Consider the following 19,504-nt stretch of genomic DNA (forward strand, 5'->3'; position numbering starts at 1 on the left):
ATAATTTTTTTTATTTATGTTAAATAATAGGTTAATTTCTTATTCAATACAATGTTTAAAGTAAATCATTAAAATTTAAAAATCCTAACTTTTTATACATCAAACAACTGAAGATTAATAATTTTATTGCGTTAATAAAATAATATAATTGTTGTTTGATAAATTGATTTATTAATCGCTAATTAAAAAAAAAAAGAAATCAATATCATTCCGAACATTTCTACTAATATAGTGTAATTTTAAATCTCAGTTTAATTTCTTTTCTATCTTCTTCTAGTTCTCGAATTTAAAAAAAATTAATTAAATCGAGATTAATTAAAATTAATTTACATTGATATGGATAAGAAGAAATGGACAAGAAGGTAGTCAGAGATTGGAGATGATTAAATTCATATTAATTTAATTGAAAAATTCGAAGATACGACGATGGCGAACGATGGCGATGACGAATCATGTTAATTCGCATCAATTTATTGATAGGAACAGCTGACAAGTGGAATTCTATGATAATCCGTAAAGGAAAAGGAAGCGGATGCAACCGTGAATGCGACGAACGTGAACCGTGAACCGGTGATCGGCACGACGCGCATCCGCGTTGAGAAAATGAGAGGGAACGAGAGGAAGAGAGAGATAGAGGGTGGCGAAAAAACAACATATGGAGACGCTTAGACGTGAAGTAGAGGATTCTTTTTATCGAATCTCCCCGAGTGAGAAGTTTTGAGACAGTTTATCGCATCGAGTCAGGTACATTCGATCCAATATCAATATATAGTACGCACGATTTGAAGAATTAATCCATGACATGTTTTGTGTATAGGTTAGAATCGCATATGGATCAAGGCTTAGGCTAGTGGACATAGAAAAATGTAAACAGTAAGTAAATTGGCTATTTAAGTTTAGAATTACCAAGAATGCAAGATAACTTAAAAGCTCTTAAGTTAATATTTGTAACTTTATTTATGTTTGTAACTTTTTTTAGACTTGAGCAAACATTTTGTACGACAATGTTATTGAAGATAGAAAATATTGGCTTAAATCTCTGGTTTCATAGTGATTAATATGTAAACAAGATATAACTGTATTATAGCGAGAATTATAACCATTTGAATCAGATTCATTATATTAAGATTCAATATATTAAGATCTAACTGTCAATTTATGGATGATATAATTACATTAGTAAGAATTATAGCTGAGAAACTGATTGAATATTTAGATTTATTGAATTATGTTAGAATCTGATTATCATAATGCTTCATTATTAATATAATTGTGTTACAGCAAGAACTACAGCAATTGAACATTTGATCATATGACCGGATCTGTCAAATTATGCACAAGCAAGTGTGAATTTGTAAAAGCTCTGTTGTTTGTTATTCGAGATCTACTTGTCATTGTGTTAAGAATATACCAATATGTTAACGGAACAGAACATGATTATGGAGCTGACTGATTCCAGTGATACAATGCCAATTGGTTTTATTACAACAGACGATGGTCAGACATTATTGGCAGTGGGTGGTAAGATAATAGAACTAATATGTTATATTTAAACAAGTAATTACAGAAATATGTATGTAAATATTTTATGAATGCATATTATATGCTATATATTCTTAGCATACATAAACATAACAATTAAAGATTTATCTATAAAATTAAAATTTTATGTCGATATATTGGACTTAAACTCGTGATATAGAAAAACGTAAACAAGAGAAGAAAATTGACCAATTATGGCCAATAATTTTAAAATAATAATTTTATATTTTTGATAGTTGTCAATTTAGTTATTCAATTTAATTAGTCAATTGGCTTAATGTTAAGATCTTACTGCTTATGTTTTTTTTATATGCCACTAATTTTACTGAAATTAGAAATAAATAAGTGGAAAGATTATGTAATGAATAAATGTATATATTTTGCTTGTACAAAACTTGTTTGTATCATCACGAATTTAATTTTTTTCAGAACATGAAGATGGTATATTAGAATTCATGGCGACGCCTATTACATTAATGCCACAAAATAATGTGGTGTCTCCAGCACTAATAAAAACTATGGATGGAAGTTTTATTTTACATCCAGTACATACATTTAATAAAATTTCAGATATATTAAGCAATATGTGAATGAAATATGTTATGCATTAGTTTGACATGAATATTTGTTTCAGCCTGTTCTTCAATTGAATGTAGAAGGTTTGCCTGGAACTGTGATGCAACAAACAAACCTACTGCCACTAATACAACATTTTGAGAATGGATCTTCAGTAACGGAGCAGCTTAAAGTGCAGGATACGAATGAATGTGTTGTTACAGAATCTTTGTTACCTATTACTAGAGATAATAGCGATGTGTTATCGATCAAGGAACAATCGACAATTGATAATCATGCTAAAAGCAGATCTACGCCTGTATCTGCGATACAAAACGTCTGCAACAGATCCCCAGGAAGACCGAAAAAGACTGGGATAACTTCACAAGTACGTTAACATTGTTGGTTAATATCTATATCAACTTGAGAATAGTTTCTTGAGTTATCCATTATCTAAAACAGATTGAATATTTACGTTTGCTTGAAATAGTTTTATTTTACACAATTCTGATTGTTAATCTCGTCTCGAGGTTATATATTCTTAATATTTTTGTTATAGAATATACAGTCTCTGAAATGTGATATATGCAGACAAGAATTTACTAAACAGACAGTGTATCGTAGACATATGGAAAATCATGCCGAGGAAAAACCACATAGATGTCCGAAATGTCCAGCATCATTTAATATTCCAGTAAGTTTTTTTGATATCTTTTCTATTAATGTGATCTTAAGAGAATTTCATGATTACAAATCTTAAGGAAACGGAAAAATTAATCAAGTTATTTAGAATTTCAGGATTCATGGAATAAACTTCAAGGAATGATAGATCTCATTTAGAGAATCAATTTTTGTCAAAGAATATATGTCCTCCGACGTGTCTTTGAAGAGAATTTCGAATCATTCACTTTTAATTTTGTTTCTGTCTTTTTTTCAAAGAATTATTAGATTATTTATTAGTATCATCAAACATGTGCAGTACTGTTTTGTGATCGATTATCTATCTCAAACGGTTCAAATAAGGATATATAGCTCTTTAAGAATGCATCAGAAGACATTTCAGATAGAATTCTTGACAAAAATAGATTCTTTTGATGGATCTATCATCCTCTAAAGTTTATTTCGTACGCTATAACATGTCAATGTGTATTTTATAATTTAATACATTAATTTATTATTTTCAATTTATATATTGATTTGTTTATTAATTTATATAGTATAATATATAGTATAATAAAATTATATAACTATATTTTTTTATATACAGAAATATATAGAAAAATAATTATGGGATTGCTGAAACACCTCCTTAAAAAATTTTATCGAACAAACCTGCTCAATCCCCAATTAATCGCTTATAAAATTAGTATTAATAGTATTCAGAGAAAGTTGCTTCTTGATGTATTAGCTGTGGATTCAGTCTAGTAACTCTGTACAATGGTATGCTTGCAGACAAATTTCACGCTTCATATGGCAACGCATAATACCGGCGATCCAAAATGTCCCGAATGCGGTAGAAAATATGCCAGAATGGCGAGTCTGAAATCTCACATGTTGCTACATGAGAAGGAGGAGAATCTCTTTTGCACGGAATGCGAGGACGCCTTTTCGACAAAGGTAAGTTTGAGATTATTTATATTTTTACCTACTTCTAAGGGAAATTTTTTACTACATGTAAAAATTCAACTAAAAAAAAAATAAGGCAGATCCTAATATATCAATTTGATGAATTTTGAAATCGTCTGTATAAAAATTATTGCGCTAAGATTGCTTTATCGATGTTCTGCCAATCGCAGACCATGCTGATCATGCAGACTTACCGATAATTCTTCATCTTTGCGAATATGATTCTAATTATCACAACTAAAAAGTAAAATGTTAGTTTTCGCTTCGTATTCGTTTATTCGCTTCCTCAATCGGTCCACGTGCCCGAGTTGACATGGGTCGTGCTCATAAACCTTAATTAATAACATAAATTCTGCTCACCTATTTAAAATTCGCGAATCTATTTGAAATATATTTATTATTATTTTACAGCATTTTAATATAATCGAACGATCCGATAAGGAACTATTTATTATTAACGGATAAGGTGCGACGTTATTAAATAAATTTGGTTTTGCTAATATAGCGAATAATGTGAATGTAAAACGGAGATCTTGATGTTACTCGGTTTAATCAAGGGTCGATTTCAGTGACCCATAATTTATTTGCTCGCCGTCGGCCAGCCGAAATCAAGCGATCGTAGAAAATAGGAATCCGCAATTCTCGCAATGTGTCCTTGTAGCCGACTGCAGCTAGATAAATAGAGATGATTTATTAATTCCCTTCAATGTTCTCGAAGATTAAGAGACATTATCTCATGTCGTCAAAGTGTGCCAGCAATAATCAGCCTCGCGCACTTCGCCAACCATCAATGGCATTTAGTTGCTTCGTCTTTGCTACATATTCACAGAGAAGCATCTATATAATTAGCCATCCTTAGCGATAATCTGCGAAGAATGAGAATGAATCATGCATTTGCGATAATGCGTATCTTCGTTCGAGCATTTTAATTGATCAATGGCAGAGGAAGACTATATGTTCGCTTCGGAAGAAGAAGTCTTGCCTGCAATCTTCCGAGTTTACGGAGACAATAAGGATCGATCGGATCACCGCAACGATCGTCGCAACAATCATGCGTGACCGTGATAAGCAACGTGGGCTGCAATAAAACATGGGCAAGTGGGCGGCGACGGCGGTTGTATTAATGAGGCGCACAGGAATTACGCAACCGAATCGCATGATCTCGCACAGATCTCTCGCCGATTATTCCTCGCCGTTTGGTCGCCGACACGCGCCGTACGCCCGCATCTCGATGCACGCATGCATGTCGCACAACATAATCGAAATGTGGAACAGGTTCCAGGAAGCGTTGCATCGTGCATCATGCGGTCAATGTATCCGATATAACAAATTTTAAAAGTGAAAAAAAAAATAATGTAGAGAAATCGTGGAATTAAACGCTTGAAAATTCAATTCAAATAAAGAGATAGCAAATGATAAAAGCAATATAAACATTTTAAGTTTTTTTTTTTAGTCGGAAGTATAAAGATAATCGTTGCAAGAATAAAACAAGTTAGGAAGAAATAAAAGTATAAAAGTTTGAACGTAAAAAAATACAAAAGCGCTCACTGTATTCACTGAAGATGATTAAAAAGAAAAAAAAATTGAAGATAAATAAGAAGAAAATAGACGCAGTAACATTTTAAGTTAAATATCGTAAGTTTTTTCATCAGAAGTATGCAGATAATCATCGTAAATCTGCAAAAGTGAAACAAATTGGAAAGAAATAAAAATATGAAAATTTGAGCATAAAAATACAGAAATGACTGTATACATCAAAGATGGTGAAGGAGAAAAAAAAATTGAAGATAAAGAAGAAGAGAATAGACAGTAGAGATCTAAGTTTCAAACTTAGATCTAATATAATTCGTCTACTGTGACGTTTCTCGGATGAATCCGAAAGTAACTCGCGGAGAGAAAGGAGAACCGATAACGATGACGGCGAGTATAATGATTTCGACGACGACGTAAGCGACATTTACAGCCGCTTCGTCAGTGGGCAGTGAGTACTCGCGAAGCGCACACGTGCTTGCATTTGTTATCCAATTGTCGAACACTCATCTTCCACGAAAAATGTGCGGTTTCATTGAGGATCGCATGTTGTCGGTTGTGTCGCAGGAATTAACATTTATCTATTTATAAAATCATCGTGGCTGTTATTCAAGTCCTCCTTGTTAGATTTATTAGGAAACGTGATGTGCGATAGATTGATTAAATCATGGTCACGCATTCCAGAGTTGCTACTAACTGATCTGATCTTTCTCCATTGAAGAGACTGAAAGGATTCGAAAAATAATAATGAAAGCAATTTACATGTAATTGAAATGAGCTGTCGCCTTTGCTCAATCGATCGATAATCGATTGACCGTAATTGACCATGCTCAATTCTGTATTACAACTTCGCTGATTTTCGCTGCCTAGTATCTTATCTACTGCCAAATGTCGACGGGGAAGAATATCTTCTCTTGGAACGTAGTTTCTCACAGTCGTTCCGGTAGTTTTTACACGCCCGCCTACGGACCCGTATATTTTTTCTGGCGCCGGACTTGAAAGATCTCCGAGGAGGTCCCTCGCCTTTACTCCGAAAACCGAAGTTTGTGATAGAAATTATGCAGATGGTGTCTCTCTTTACTACATAGTGTGTATGTGTGTGTGTGTGTGTGTGTGTGCGCGCGACATGAAACGAAATTTCTAAAAAAGAAAAAGATCGAGCATGAATAATTGATATTTTTATTATTCTTAGATATAGTTGGTGCTCGATGCGTCTCGAATAATATTGATAATCTACGGTGAACCGGTAAAGGATAACAAATATAAAACAACAGTTCGCGAGGGAGGAGGCAGAAGTAGACGGAGGAGAGGAAGGATCGTCGAATGAAATAAAAGTGACCGATAATACGGCCGCCGTTGATAAGAAACGAACCGTTGAACTTTACCGGGAAGAGAGAGGATATACAGCCGCCGTCCCGCCGATAACTCACTATTATTAATAACATTAACCCTGAAAATCGATTCTCCGTCGAGATCACTCGTTATTTGAATCACAGCCAACTGAAGATATAAAATGAACGATAAGCGTCACGTCGTACTGCTTTAACGCGTACGGTAGATCAAGTTTTCTTCGCGGAAGAAACTCTTAGCAGCTTAGGAGAGACAGCGCGATCTTTCGCAAAGGCGCGTTTCGCGCCCATGTTTACACACGAAGCAATAATAATCCAACCGTGATGTGACGCGTTGAGGAAGATGAAGACCAGAGGGAGACGATCAGCGAAATCTGCGATGGCGAGAAAGAGAGCGATTTAGTACGGGGAAACCGATGACGCTTCCACGAGACCGTATTTTAGGAACTCCGACCCTTAAGAATATCATTAGTCTTCTTTTCACTCTTCAGTCTCGAGTCATTCGCGTCGCACGCTTGACATTTGACACGCCAATTGTCCGTCCGTTGTTGTGCAATGATTCGCCTCCTCGTTTCCGAGTGCTCGAAAAAAATGTAGACAAGCTTTGCCGAGAAAAAAATGTAGACAAGGAACTCCTACAGAGCCGATCTTTTCGTCCTTTCGCGTAATGAGATCCCTCAAATGACATAACATATTTTTATAAATAATAATTCTTCATTCTAATTCCCTTTGATATTAGTTCTGATCCACGGAATGTGTTGGCTTATACTACGTGAATCTATGAATGTCTTGTGGCAAGAAGCAAGATGCAAAGGAGTGCTTTAAGTAGTTTACGATCTGACGATGATGCGCTCTTCTCGAAGGTGGGCGGTGTATCGAAGCCGGAGGTCGTTTCCTGAATCACTACGTCCGATGTGATTAGATGTTCCGTGCTCTTATGATTCGATGCGCTTCGCCATAAGGGATTTCACTACAGCAAAATATATTCACCGATTCATCGATCTCTGGATTTTTTTTTTTTTTTTTTTTCGAATACTGCCAGCATAAAGTCCGGGATTAAAATTCAAGACGAAGATAGATGTTCTCAATCTCATTGCCATTTTAATTTTTGATCATTCAATTAACAATTCACACGTTTTGCTGTTATATCCCTAGTTGTAGATAATTATTATTTACGCAAATTGTAATGTTCTGTAAATTGTGGAATATTTTCAGAAATGTTTTCTTCCAATTTTTCCACGTGTAAGAATTACAAAGACAGAAAAAAATTTCCATCGTTTCTTTTTCCATCATTTTATCTGAAATGTTGCCAATCTTAAAATCTTCGTCTATCGTAAAATTTTACGAACTTACGAGTTATGCTGTCTCAGGTTTACTTATGCAGATCGCCAGCTCATCTCGTAGCGTTTGTCGGCGGCATCGGAGGAATCCGAGATGCGAGCCGTGAGCTTGTCATTGGTGAATCGAAATCTCGCGAAGAAAGTGCTGCTGCTGTTGAAAAAAGAAAACGAACTTCGGAAGAGGGAAACGCATAAGAGAGAAGAAGAAGAAGAAGAAGAAGAAGAAACGGGAGATCGTGTAGGTCGATCAAGCGGAAGAGGAAGAGGAGTACGGCAATCCGTAGGCGGAAGAGAGAGGAAGAGGAAGAGAAACGACGAGGAAGACCGGGCATCTTTGGGAAGAGCCATCAAACGGCGAGCGGGGAGGAAGCAGCTGTTGCTGGATCGCGAGTGATGTGCGTGCCGGAAAAAGTGCAACGTCCTCCCTCGGAGGCGCAGTACTGATGGCAATGCGCGGGAATTAAAGCGGAGAACAGCGATCTCCGAGATTTGCCTCTGGAAACCGTCACTGCCAGCTTCGGAGGTGCTGCGAGGAGGGGAGAAGAAGAAGAATCTTATTACATGCACGGAGATGAAATTCGCCGAAGAAAGATAGAAGGAAGAGATACGGACGAGGGTGATGGAGAAAAAAAGGAAAAGAGAAGACGAAAAAGAATTATATGCTCTGATATGACATCGTCCAAGAGAGAAGATAGAGAAAAAGAGAATAGCAGAAGAAAGTATAGAGAGAAGGGAGGAAGAAAGAGAGAGTGGAGCCCAAGTTCTCGCAGTCGACCGGCTGTCGCATCGTGAAATGTACCACGTGATAGTTGCGAAGCGATGAAACTTCACGTATAATCAATTACTTAATGGTCCACAAATAATTTGATTTCTAATTCACTTCGTTTCTTCTTTCCTTTCTTTATCGATAGACGACGAAAGAAATTGTGAAACTTTGACTTTTGAATTCTGGATTTAAATCGTCCGCGACCCGTTAGCAGAATGGCCTGTGTACGCAACGTCCACGTGATTCAATTTACTATCGCGACACGATAGTAAACAGTCAAACTTTGTGTTCAATGTTGTGTTCATTCTTTATCAGCGTTGATACCGCGAGAAAAAGGCGTTTCTTCGATCGATCGATCGTAGCTATGATATTCGGTGGGTCACCGTGGTGGGCTCAATGTGTCCTACTTTTTGCTCCAAACACTGCCATATAAGTACTCACTGCCCGCCGGCGCGTATTACTTTATGTTACACGACATAATCCGAGCCGCACTTCCGATATGTCGTTCGCCGTAGACTGCCTGAATTTCGCGCTTCTCTTTATCTGCACGCGCGTGTTCCATCTTGCTCTTGGTATCAGCGCTCAGTATTATAAGGTACATCGATCTCGGCAATTTGTTAATTATTAGTCGCAAAGACTACTCAGAGATGCGTATTCTGTGGGGAATATAAAATGATCTTTATAAATCATCTATGAAATAAATAATATGTAAAATAATTGCTAATAAATATTTCGGAGATCTCAATTATGTTTATATGTATCGTAACAGGCTCAATTGGACGCGCATTTGAAGCTTCACGGGGAAAAGTGGGCGAGTGAGGATGTGCGAAAATGTAAATTGTGCAACAAGCAATTTGTGCAACCCGCGCTTTACCGAATGCACATTCGCGAGCATTACAGAGTAAGTATGAGATTGTTATTAAATATTGCATTTTATAAATGATTCAATAACACTAGTAATGTTTTATTTTTTCTTCCTTTATTTTTGACATAAAACTGTAATAAAACTTTTCACTTCATGTTATTTTTCTTTCCTTGAGAGCGCTTTTACGCTTCTAATAAACAGATCGCGTTTTTCTCTCTATGCTCGGAGTCTTATCGCATTTATTTTCTCTACAGCTACAAACGAAGATAGTAAAGCAAACCAAGAGGGGAACGAAACACAAAACAATGTACAAATGTACCATATGCTTGAAGATCTTCCAAAAACCGAGCCAATTGATGCGGCATATTAGAGTACACACTGGAGAAAAGCCATTTAAGGTAAGACGCCTTCCAGAGGAAACTAATTAGTGATGATGCTTTAAAAAAACATTCATTTTACATATGCTTCTTCTTGCGTAGTGTACGATTTGCAACAGAGCGTTTACTCAAAAGAGTTCATTGCAAATTCACACATGGCAACACAAGGGTATTCGGCCGCACACTTGTAGCCTCTGTAATGCCAAGTTTAGTCAAAAAGGTAAAATTTGTAATTAATATTATATAGAATTTTTTTTAAATTATGTTGCGAGTCTTACTGTTTTACTGATCTTTCAGGGAATCTAAAGGCGCATATACTCAGAGTGCATAATGCACCAGAAGGTGAACCTACGTACGCCTGTTCCTTTTGCTCTTGCATTTTCAAGAAGTTAGGCAGTTTAAACGGACACATAAAGCGAATGCATTCTGTGTCCGCGGAGGTAAACCCGACATTTGCTTGTTATATGGAATAATTGTTACGAGAATAAAAATCGTCACGTTTGTTGTAGGAATCCGCTGTCAAGCCCACGGAAGATAATTCCAGTATCTCATCGGAAGCTGACATGCGTGCGACCGTTGACAGCGTTATATCGCAATTGGCGTCTCTAGAATCCGCCGTAAGCAATACCACGGATTCGATAAGGACCACAACGTTAAATGTAGAACAGAACGATATCCTGCAACAAGCGTTAAAAAACAGTGGCTTGCCGAATAAAAATGAAGTAATTTCGAAAGGTAATTGTCTTAGATATTTGCAGTTCATTGCATCTCAAGATAAATGTAAATTTTTTAAAAATTTTCTATAGTCTTGCTGCTTTAAATAATTTAATAAATTATTTAATATTTTCTTGTTAGCAGGAACTACAGAACCGAAAAAAACGGATTCACCAACGTCATATGTCACGCTATTAGACAGAACCGCTGGGGGTACTTCAAAGTAATATTCTTTATTTACAAAGAAATAGATTAACAATTTAAAATATATATTTGATAATTATTAATCGAAATGAACGAAATTTTTTATATTATCATAGTTTGCGTAATAAGCAATTCTACATCCACAGGAAGTATCTCACCATAAAGCAACGCTGTATAGGAAATGTCCGATGGTATGCATGTTCGTATTGTCCAAAGGAATTCAAAAAGCCGTCGGACTTGATACGCCATTTGCGAGTACACACGCAAGAGAAACCTTTCAAGGTAATTAAATTTTTTTCGTTTTTGAACATCGAGATGTATCATCTGATCTATTTTGTGCGTTTCAGTGTATGTATTGTGTGCGTTCTTTCGCATTAAAGTCGACAATGATAGCGCACGAGCGAACTCACACTGGAGTGAAAAAATACGCTTGCGAGTCCTGTGATAAAACTTTCGCTTGTCATAGCAGCCTTACCGCTCACATGAGGTAAGTTTTAATGTTTTTCACACAGTTTAATTCATCGTTTATTTCTATTTTTTTTTGTATATGTATCTGTTTTATTTCTTCTGTAAATATAATGACAATTATAGATTTTTCATACATTGCTCTTGATTTTATATCCATAGACTTTACTATCTTTTACTTTTAATTTTTTTAATTTCTTTTTTTTAATTATCTTTTAATAATCTTTTTTATTTTGAAAATTTATTTAAAAATGTTAATATAACAGGACTAATTAGTAAACAGATCCAAATTAGTAAAGAACTTATTTCTTATTTCAGATTACATACGAAACCGCATAAATGCAACATATGCGACAAATCATTTAGCACGAATAACATCCTGAAAAACCACGTGAAAAGCCATACGCAAGAAAAGTCCAAGATATCGCCGGAAGCAGAGAGTCTAGTGCCGCAAGTGGTATTGCAAGAACCGCTCGTCATTAGCGACACCGGCAATAAAATCAGCGTTGCGCAAGTGCAGTCGAAACAAAAACAATTATACGAAAGCGTTGGCGTGGCCAGGCCGCACGAGTGTTTCGTCTGTCATGCGGCGTTTAGAAAAGTCAGCCATCTGAAGCAACATTTTCGCAGGCATACGGGCGAACGTCCTTACAAATGTTCCAAGTGCGACAGGTTCGAAATTTGGCTAATATCTCTCTAAAGAATTATTAATTTTTTATTTATTAATTTAAGAGTTATGTAAGGAAAAAAGCGAATAGATCAAACAATTGATCAGACTGTTTGTTGATTAATTCTATATTTTAATGTATCTTGCACGCGTCAATCAAGAATTACATTTCTTAATTTTGTAGGAAATTTACGTCGAATAGTGTCCTAAAATCTCATCTGCACACGCACGAGGACGCGAGGCCATACAGTTGTTCAGTATGCGATGTAAAATTCTCGACGCAGAGCAGCATGAAGAGGCACTTAGTCACGCATAGCAATAAAAGGCCGTATATGTGTCCGTACTGCCACAAGACATTTAAAACATACGTGAATTGTCGGAAACACATCAAAAGGAAGCACGGACTCGAGCTGGCGCAACGGGTAAGTATATTTAACGCGTGCTGTTGAAAGTATTGAAAAGTATTAAAATCTCATACGCACGAACAGCAATTGGAGGAACAAAAGACGCAGGAGCAAAAGGAGTCACAGCCTTTGAGCGACGATAAAACAGTTATCCCGACATTATCGGAAAACATCACCCTCACCGAAGATATGGAAGTGTCGTTTCAACCGCAAATGGCGCCAGATTTTACTCAAGCTTTCTCTGATCAATTTCATCAAAATATCAGCGAGAAAGAAAAATCTTTCTTATTAACGGATAACACAATGCCATCAATAGTGAATCGTACGTTTTCCAAAAGATATGCAAATATAAACAAAATTTGAAAATTTTTTGGTCAAATATAAAATAGAGTTTGATCTTATATTATTTTATATTGATCTTATGTTGTATTGGTCTTATATTACGCATTTATTTCAGAAAATTTATCTCTCGACACTAATTTAACATCACAAACTCTACACGCTGATGAAACCGGTACCATCACGTTACCTCATTATTCAGGGGATCAAACTTTTACGCCAGTGCGTAATATTAATATTTATTTAATAGATATATAAATATTTTATAAAAAAGACATGAATTCTATATTCGGAAATTTGTATAGGAAAGCATGCGGGAACTCGAGGAAACTCTGAATCTAAAGCAACTGCTTAATATCGGCGTGAATCTCGGATTGGAAACAAATAATCTACCAAGGCAGATAGACGAAACGAATACGAGTTCTCTTAATAATTCTAGGGAACAACCGGTGCTCAATATTATATACGAGCATAACAAGAACATGGAATCATCGAGCAATACTATATTTATGCCACAATTTGATTCATTGGATATGAATCAAATTACGTTACAGGTGAATTTTCTACATACAAAAATAATTCTAAAACTTATACATATCGGTACAGAAGCGTACATATTTCATTGATACATTAGAAGCACGAAATTATTAATCGATTGATTTTTTAGACGGACAACGATATAGACATCGGTTTAAATCCGAGTAATGTCACGAACATATCCAATATCTTGCCCCGATCCGTGCGAAGTAATCAGCAAGAGGATCAACAAGCCATTCCTGTTAGTACCATCAGCAATATAGATACTTCTCAAATTCCAAGAAATACTCATCTAGTGATAATAAATTCTAAGGAGAACTGCTCAGAATTGATGAGACTCTCGCAAGTATGCCCGTCGAAGTATTCGAAAGTTATTGCGAAAGCAGACACTACAAATGAATCGGAAATACAAGGTGTGAATGAACATGAAAAAACAACGCAGAAAAGTAACTCTGTGTCATACGAAAATGAGGATGAGAAAAATTCTTTGTTTATGTAAGTTGTTAAAATTCTAATGAGAAACGGCTTTATTATAGAACAATTAAATACTTATTAATATAATTAATATAATACTTGTAGGAAGAATTTTCAAAGTGCAATGAATTCGGAGATACTTATCTCTTCTGATATGGATAATCCTATTAAAATATCAGAGTGCAATACTCTGTTGCAGTGCCATATGTGCGGCAATCAAGGTTTCACGACAGAAAGATTAAAGGTATAAGAAATGTTTCTTAGATATTCTTAGATATTCTTAGATAAATTGCAACATAAAATTACACTGCTTTCTAAATCACATAATGAGATTAACGTGACCATTACAGGAACATCTGAGATCTCATCGCGGTGCCAAAGAGTACGAATGCTCGGAATGTTCTCAACGATTCTGTACGAACGGCGGTCTCAGTCGGCACATGAAAATGCACACGAACAAGCAGTAAGTAAATCGATCGACAAAATGAGAGACATCTCAAGTATCTTAATAAAAAGTCATAACATTATTTTTTCGATTTTTTTTTATACAGACGGTGGAAATGTACAACCTGCCAAAAGATACTGGGGAGTAAACTGCAATTGAAATCTCACAGCAAAATGCATACCGAGTCTTGGAATGTTTCATCCATGGAATCGGACAGCTCTCAAAAGGAACTTACTTCCTCGAATTCCGGATTACCATCGATACCGACACTGGATGTCCGAATAAACGCGGACTCCTCCGTTTCCGAGAAAGTTTTGATGGATGCAGTTGCTGAGAGGAAGAGCATGGACCACGCGGATGTAAGTATATATAAATATTTATAACATTTTACATGAGCGAAATGACGTATAACGTGATTTGATCATCCAGGAGAACGTGGAAAAGAAAGAAACAAGGGAATATACTAATAAATGCAAGTATTGTCCAAAAACATTTCGTAAACCGAGTGATCTTATTAGACACATTCGCACGCATACAGGCGAACGACCGTATCAGTGTGAACACTGTAGCAAGAGTTTCGCAGTCAAGTGCACTCTGGATTCGCATATGAAGGTTCACACGGGCAAGAAGACATTTTGCTGCCATGTCTGTAGCAGTATGTTCGCTACGAAAGGCAGTTTAAAAGTCCATATGCGATTGCATACTGGTAACTAATTTTTTTGGATTATTTAATTATTGTATCAGAGAGAATAATTGTAATACAAGAATAAATTCTTTGAAGGTTTCATTCATTTATTTTAAAACATCAAAATTATGTGTTAACTATAAGAAGGTTAACTCGAAGGAAAGTATGACGGTTTGTAATGACTTTAAATCTTCCAGGTTCGAAGCCATTCAAATGTCCTGTGTGCGATCTACGATTCCGTACCTCAGGTCACAAGAAGGTGCACATGCTGAAACATGCGAGAGAACATAAGGGCGGCACAAAACGCAAACCGAAGCATTCAAAGATCGCGGCGGTAGCGGAAGCGGTAGCCAATCTCGAAAAAATCGGCAATAATTCTGTGGAGAATACCTCAATGACAACAACGACAGCAATAACGGCGACAACAACGACGATAACGACGACGACGGCGACAACTGTGACTAATGTTGAGGCCACGCCATCGCAGAATTTAGATTATTCCTCGTTGGAGCAGACAGTAAATCTTGGTACTACGATTCAGCTGTCGAATCAAATCGCATTCAACAATACCGATGCGACAACAATTCTCAACAACAACAGCAACATGCTTTCCGTGAATGAGAACAATGAATTGGTACAGTTCTTGTTGGCGAACGTTGGTCTCGTCACTATTCAAACAGACGATCCTCTTCTGACACAATCAGCGACTAATAGTTCCGATACCATCAGCGCTGGAGTACCAACCAATGTAATTGAATTGGTTAATCAAGATCCTTTCCAAGAAGCTTGTAATTTAAATAACGCCAATCACGTCGTGATAACTAGCCAAGTGCCGACAGAGACGACAATCGCGAATGCGACCAATGCGACAGTTCTTGCAATGAACAATTATATGCCTCCTGTTTCTATGGTACAAATACAGAATCAAAGCGTAAACGGTATTGACGGTGTGTCTGAAATAAAGATGAGCGATCAAACGACGGCAATGACAGCAAAAGCTTCTCCGCAATCTTCGAGGAAGGAGTGCGACGTGTGTGGTAAAACGTTTATGAAACCCTATCAAATGGAACGGCACAAGCGCATTCACACAGGGGAACGTCCATACAAGTGCGAGCAATGCGGCAAGTCATTTGCACAGAAGTTTACATTGCAGTTGCATCAGAAGCACCATACTGGTGACCGACCATACTCTTGCCCGCACTGCAAGCACCTGTTCACGCAGAAATGCAACTTGCAGACGCATATGAAACGAGTCCATCAACTGGTCATGCTCGATGTCAAAAAGCTAAAGAGCGGCCAGCAGATGTTGGGTGCACTTTTACAGGACAATCAAAACAATGATGCCAAACTGGTGAGCCTGGATGATATACTGGTGGTAGATTTTCTCAAGTGAATGTTTCAAAAAATTTCAAGACATGCTTCTTTCGAGAAGATCAATCCTGTGATCTGAATCAATTGCTTATAAGTGTGTAATATAATGTACTAATTAAAAACGCTGCAAATGAGTTTAATACGATGATTAAATGCCATGTTTTTAAACGTTGAATAGATATAAAGTGGAATATTTCCAATGTGTTAAGCAAATGGTCAAAACTGTGATGTGTACATTTTGCGTATCGCTGTTGTAACAATAAGTATACTTGAGACGTAATTTAACGATGTATTTAGTGTCGGCTATTATTATATTTTGTGTTATCGAGTCGCGCGCATCATGAAATTATTGCACGAGAGTTTCTTTTCGACATACAACAACCGACATTTTCTTTTATTTAAAATAAAACACCGTAACATTTGACTTAAATATAAGTATATAAGTATATAAAAACAACTCTTCAATGTAGAACAACAACAAGATCAGGGGACTCAGTGTTGGAAATCGCAGTCGATTTCGAGAGCGGGACAACCGTCGGGATGATTCTTATGAAACCAGCAGGGCTTCACCTTCTTCAGAGGTGCGCTAGTGTTTCGCCTCTTTTTCTTCTTCTTGTCAACGGTACCGGGAATTCTAAATTGCACCTTCCCCTGAGCGACGCAGAAGATATGACTGTGATTCTTCAGTAAGGTTTGCAGCCCGCCACACTCGTTTCGCAGCTGTTGCAACATCCTGGGTGCGATCATCTTTGCCAATTCACCGATGCCGATCTGTCCGCCGGCATTCCATGTTTCACCGGGTCTCCGTTCCAATGGTATCCTACGACCTGCACGGAGGAGATGCGCTGCGACCGCGTTAATTATCTCGAGGATCAGATCTCTGTCCAGTTGTGTGCAATTCCGCGTTCGTTCCGTCGACTCTCTCGGTTTAAAACTCGCGGACCATAGACCTCTATCATCCTCCTTCGCTTCGATCTTTACACTCTCCTCCAAAGACGTAGACCTCGCGTTTATGATCCTCTGGATATTGGCGTCCAACGCCGCGGTATTCTCCTTCGCGTAAGTCCTCTTCCATCCGACAAAACAGGTCCGCTTGGTCGACGGAATTCGCAGTCTGTCCACTGATGTAAGAAAACCGCAGCCCTCGCAGATGCTTCTAACATAGGACATGTACTCCGAATACTGGCTCTCAGCGGCATTGTACCGTTGGTATTTCCTGCCGTCAAATTCGTAAGCACAGCATGGTAATAAGAAAAACCGGCATTCGTAAGAACTGCGCGCGGCGATCACGGGAATCCACGGGGTAAGCTCATCTGAGTGATTACCTATAATCCAATCCACGCTAGGGAAGATCGTGTCCGAGGAAGGAACAATTGTATCGACCTATAATAAAACATGACTATTAAGAGATCATATCTAATATAACATAATAAATATTGATATTTTACATCAATCCATAAATTCGTATTTATGACAATCGATAGTTGAAAAAAAAAAAATTATTAATAGTAATAAAGACTCGACTTGTGAACTGATGTAATATTCGAATTCATTTAAATGACTGTTGCAGCGAATTCTTCACGTACTTGTAAATGAGTGCTCTCCGGAAACAGATCCCAGATCTTCCTCCTGCGTAAATCAATCCCTGTCCCTCTATGACCCTCGCTCGACAAGATGTAAACGAGAAGACCGTTTCCGCAGCCAAGGTCAACGAACGATTGTAATCCCTGCAGCCCCTTTTCCGATCTCTCCTTTTCCCATAGAAGTAACAGGTAAGTCGCGATCGCGACATCTTCGTAGACGAACTTCGCCGGATCTGTATTCTCCGACCACACCTTTACCATACCCGCGCCGTACTTCTCTTTCAACCGATTATACAGGAAAGTATATTTCTCGATGGAGATAAGACCGAGAGAATTGATTCTCAGACCAGCGTTTTCATCCTTGCTATCCATCCATTTCATCAGCCGCGGAAAGAACTTAGACTTGAGCCAATCGCAACCTTTATCGTTATCTTCGTCCGAATTGCATATGTCTATACATGTAGAAATGTATTCACGATGCTGTATCCTGTAGGCTGTACTCGGACCCAAGGATCGTTTATCCGGGACGATCGGTTTGTGGAGACTAGTAACACTAACCGACTTTTTGTCGATGAACACAAATTCCAACGTGGGCGAGAATATTTGTGTATTGCGAGGCAGCAACTTCCTCACGTGCAGGTAAGTCTTATCGTTGTCTAACGTCTCGATCGAATCGATTGGATATTGAATTGATTGACAATATTCTGCGATATTCAAGATATCTAATAAATTTGTATCCTGCTTTGTATCCTTTGAAGATGCATCACACTCAAAATTATCAAGTTGGATCTGCAATTTCTCGATACGTTTAAAAATATCCAGAGCATTACAGTTGGCTACGATCACTAATAATTCTTGAGACGCCAGGACCCGACGATTCACAACATGTGGATTTCTCATCCAAATCCCGATAGCTTTCCAAAAGTGTGAGTTATTGCCGTTGGTGCTCGCACTAACAACTTGTTCAAAATTCATATTTTTTTCTATCTAATACTAATTTGACACATATATTTGTAAATTATAATTTGTGTCGATTTATCATTTGGACGTCGGAGTACTACCTGGCTGATTATACTGTCGAACATAAAGAAAAAAGTACACATTATTACCGATTCAACTATCGAACTTAATGCAGATCGATGACGGGAATACCTTTTGTATCACCCACTTGGCATCTATCAGCGCTCGCTCCATAATTTGCTGTATGCGTTCTTCATCGGATTCCGTGGCATGCTGTTTAAAGCTCTGGAAAAAGCAATACTTTCAGCATTCAAAAATTTTATCTTATTAATAAAGAAAAATTCCATAAGAGAGAGTGAAAAATATCAAATAGGTTATTCGATATTAGAAGTTAATTTTACCTACTTGTTTGACCGAATGCTTGTAAAATTGCTGCGTGTGTTTCGGTAGTTTTTCGCATTCACGTAATAAATATTTGTATAGCTGTTTGGGCGTATTCACTGTCGCGCTGCCGACCACTCGGCTCGCCATCGTTTACTCAAGACCAAGGCAAGGCGCACGTGGACCGAGTTCTTCTCTTTCCCCATGCCTTATTACTCGAAATACGATACCGTGCATTGATAGCAACTCTCACAAATATACCTACTATTGATAAAATAGAAAACAAAGACTTCTTAATGGGAAATTCAAAGTAACGATATTCGCA

General features: G+C 37.3%; 2 protein-coding genes and 1 long non-coding RNA gene across 5 annotated transcripts; 1 reads left to right on the forward strand and 2 right to left on the reverse strand.

Annotated features, from left to right (window-relative positions):
• The first annotated feature begins 476 nt into the window (after positions 1-476).
• LOC105429376 (uncharacterized) lies at positions 477-16,395 on the forward strand. Of its 2 annotated transcripts, none has more exons than XM_011642322.3 (26): positions 477-744; positions 818-873; positions 1,282-1,521; positions 1,972-2,087; positions 2,177-2,485; positions 2,657-2,791; positions 3,550-3,714; positions 9,478-9,609; positions 9,828-9,971; positions 10,053-10,170; positions 10,248-10,390; positions 10,460-10,685; positions 10,806-10,887; positions 11,015-11,150; positions 11,216-11,355; positions 11,652-12,005; positions 12,185-12,422; positions 12,489-12,726; positions 12,862-12,965; positions 13,049-13,297; positions 13,411-13,775; positions 13,860-13,998; positions 14,105-14,217; positions 14,306-14,558; positions 14,629-14,905; positions 15,082-16,395. In XM_011642322.3, exons 3-26 carry the CDS (start codon positions 1,416-1,418, stop codon positions 16,275-16,277), a joined length of 5,478 nt encoding a protein of 1,825 aa, XP_011640624.2. In that variant the 5' UTR covers positions 477-744; positions 818-873; positions 1,282-1,415; the 3' UTR covers positions 16,278-16,395. The 2 variants fall into 2 exon arrangements, with proteins under 2 accessions (XP_011640624.2, XP_011640625.2); XM_011642323.3 differs by having other exon boundaries at positions 10,809-10,887.
• On the reverse strand, positions 3,268-9,219 carry LOC148937071 (uncharacterized). Its single transcript, XR_016138688.1, has 2 exons — positions 7,956-9,219; positions 3,268-7,572 (listed from the first exon to the last, which is right to left on the reverse strand). It is a non-coding gene; the product is annotated as an uncharacterized LOC148937071 (long non-coding RNA).
• A 220-nt stretch (positions 16,396-16,615) lies between the features above and the next one.
• On the reverse strand, positions 16,616-19,404 carry LOC105429375 (putative tRNA (uracil-O(2)-)-methyltransferase). 2 transcript variants are annotated; one of them, XM_011642321.3, is made up of 4 exons: positions 19,204-19,404; positions 18,991-19,083; positions 17,842-18,912; positions 16,616-17,638 (listed from the first exon to the last, which is right to left on the reverse strand). In XM_011642321.3, the coding sequence occupies exons 3-4, from the start codon at positions 18,811-18,813 to the stop codon at positions 16,748-16,750; spliced, it is 1,863 nt and encodes a 620-aa protein (XP_011640623.2). In that variant the 5' UTR covers positions 18,814-18,912; positions 18,991-19,083; positions 19,204-19,404; the 3' UTR covers positions 16,616-16,747. The 2 variants fall into 2 exon arrangements, with proteins under 2 accessions (XP_011640623.2, XP_088930362.1); XM_089074236.1 differs by having other exon boundaries at positions 19,200-19,404.
• Between the last annotated feature and the right edge of the window lie 100 nt (positions 19,405-19,504).

The sequence above is a fragment of the Pogonomyrmex barbatus genome, unplaced genomic scaffold, assembly GCF_055798465.1.
Source record: "Pogonomyrmex barbatus isolate J1 unplaced genomic scaffold, ASM5579846v1 scaffold17, whole genome shotgun sequence".
NCBI lineage: Eukaryota > Metazoa > Arthropoda > Insecta > Hymenoptera > Formicidae > Pogonomyrmex > Pogonomyrmex barbatus.

What these genes read in the sequence shown, in the direction of transcription:
- LOC105429375 (XM_011642321.3), bottom strand. Translation starts at nt 18,813, where the DNA reads ATGAATTTTGAACAAGTTGTTAGTGCGAGCACCAACGGCAATAACTCA. An exon ending in CGGAGAGCACTCATTTACAA is followed by an intron (nt 17,639 to 17,841) that starts GTACGTGAAGAA and finishes GTTTTATTATAG; the next exon opens with GTCGATACAATTGTTCCTTC.
- LOC105429376 (XM_011642322.3), top strand. Translation starts at nt 1,416, where the DNA reads ATGTTAACGGAACAGAACATGATTATGGAGCTGACTGATTCCAGTGAT. An exon ending in GACTCGAGCTGGCGCAACGG is followed by an intron (nt 12,423 to 12,488) that starts GTAAGTATATTT and finishes ACGCACGAACAG; the next exon opens with CAATTGGAGGAACAAAAGAC. An exon ending in AGAGCATGGACCACGCGGAT is followed by an intron (nt 14,559 to 14,628) that starts GTAAGTATATAT and finishes TTGATCATCCAG; the next exon opens with GAGAACGTGGAAAAGAAAGA.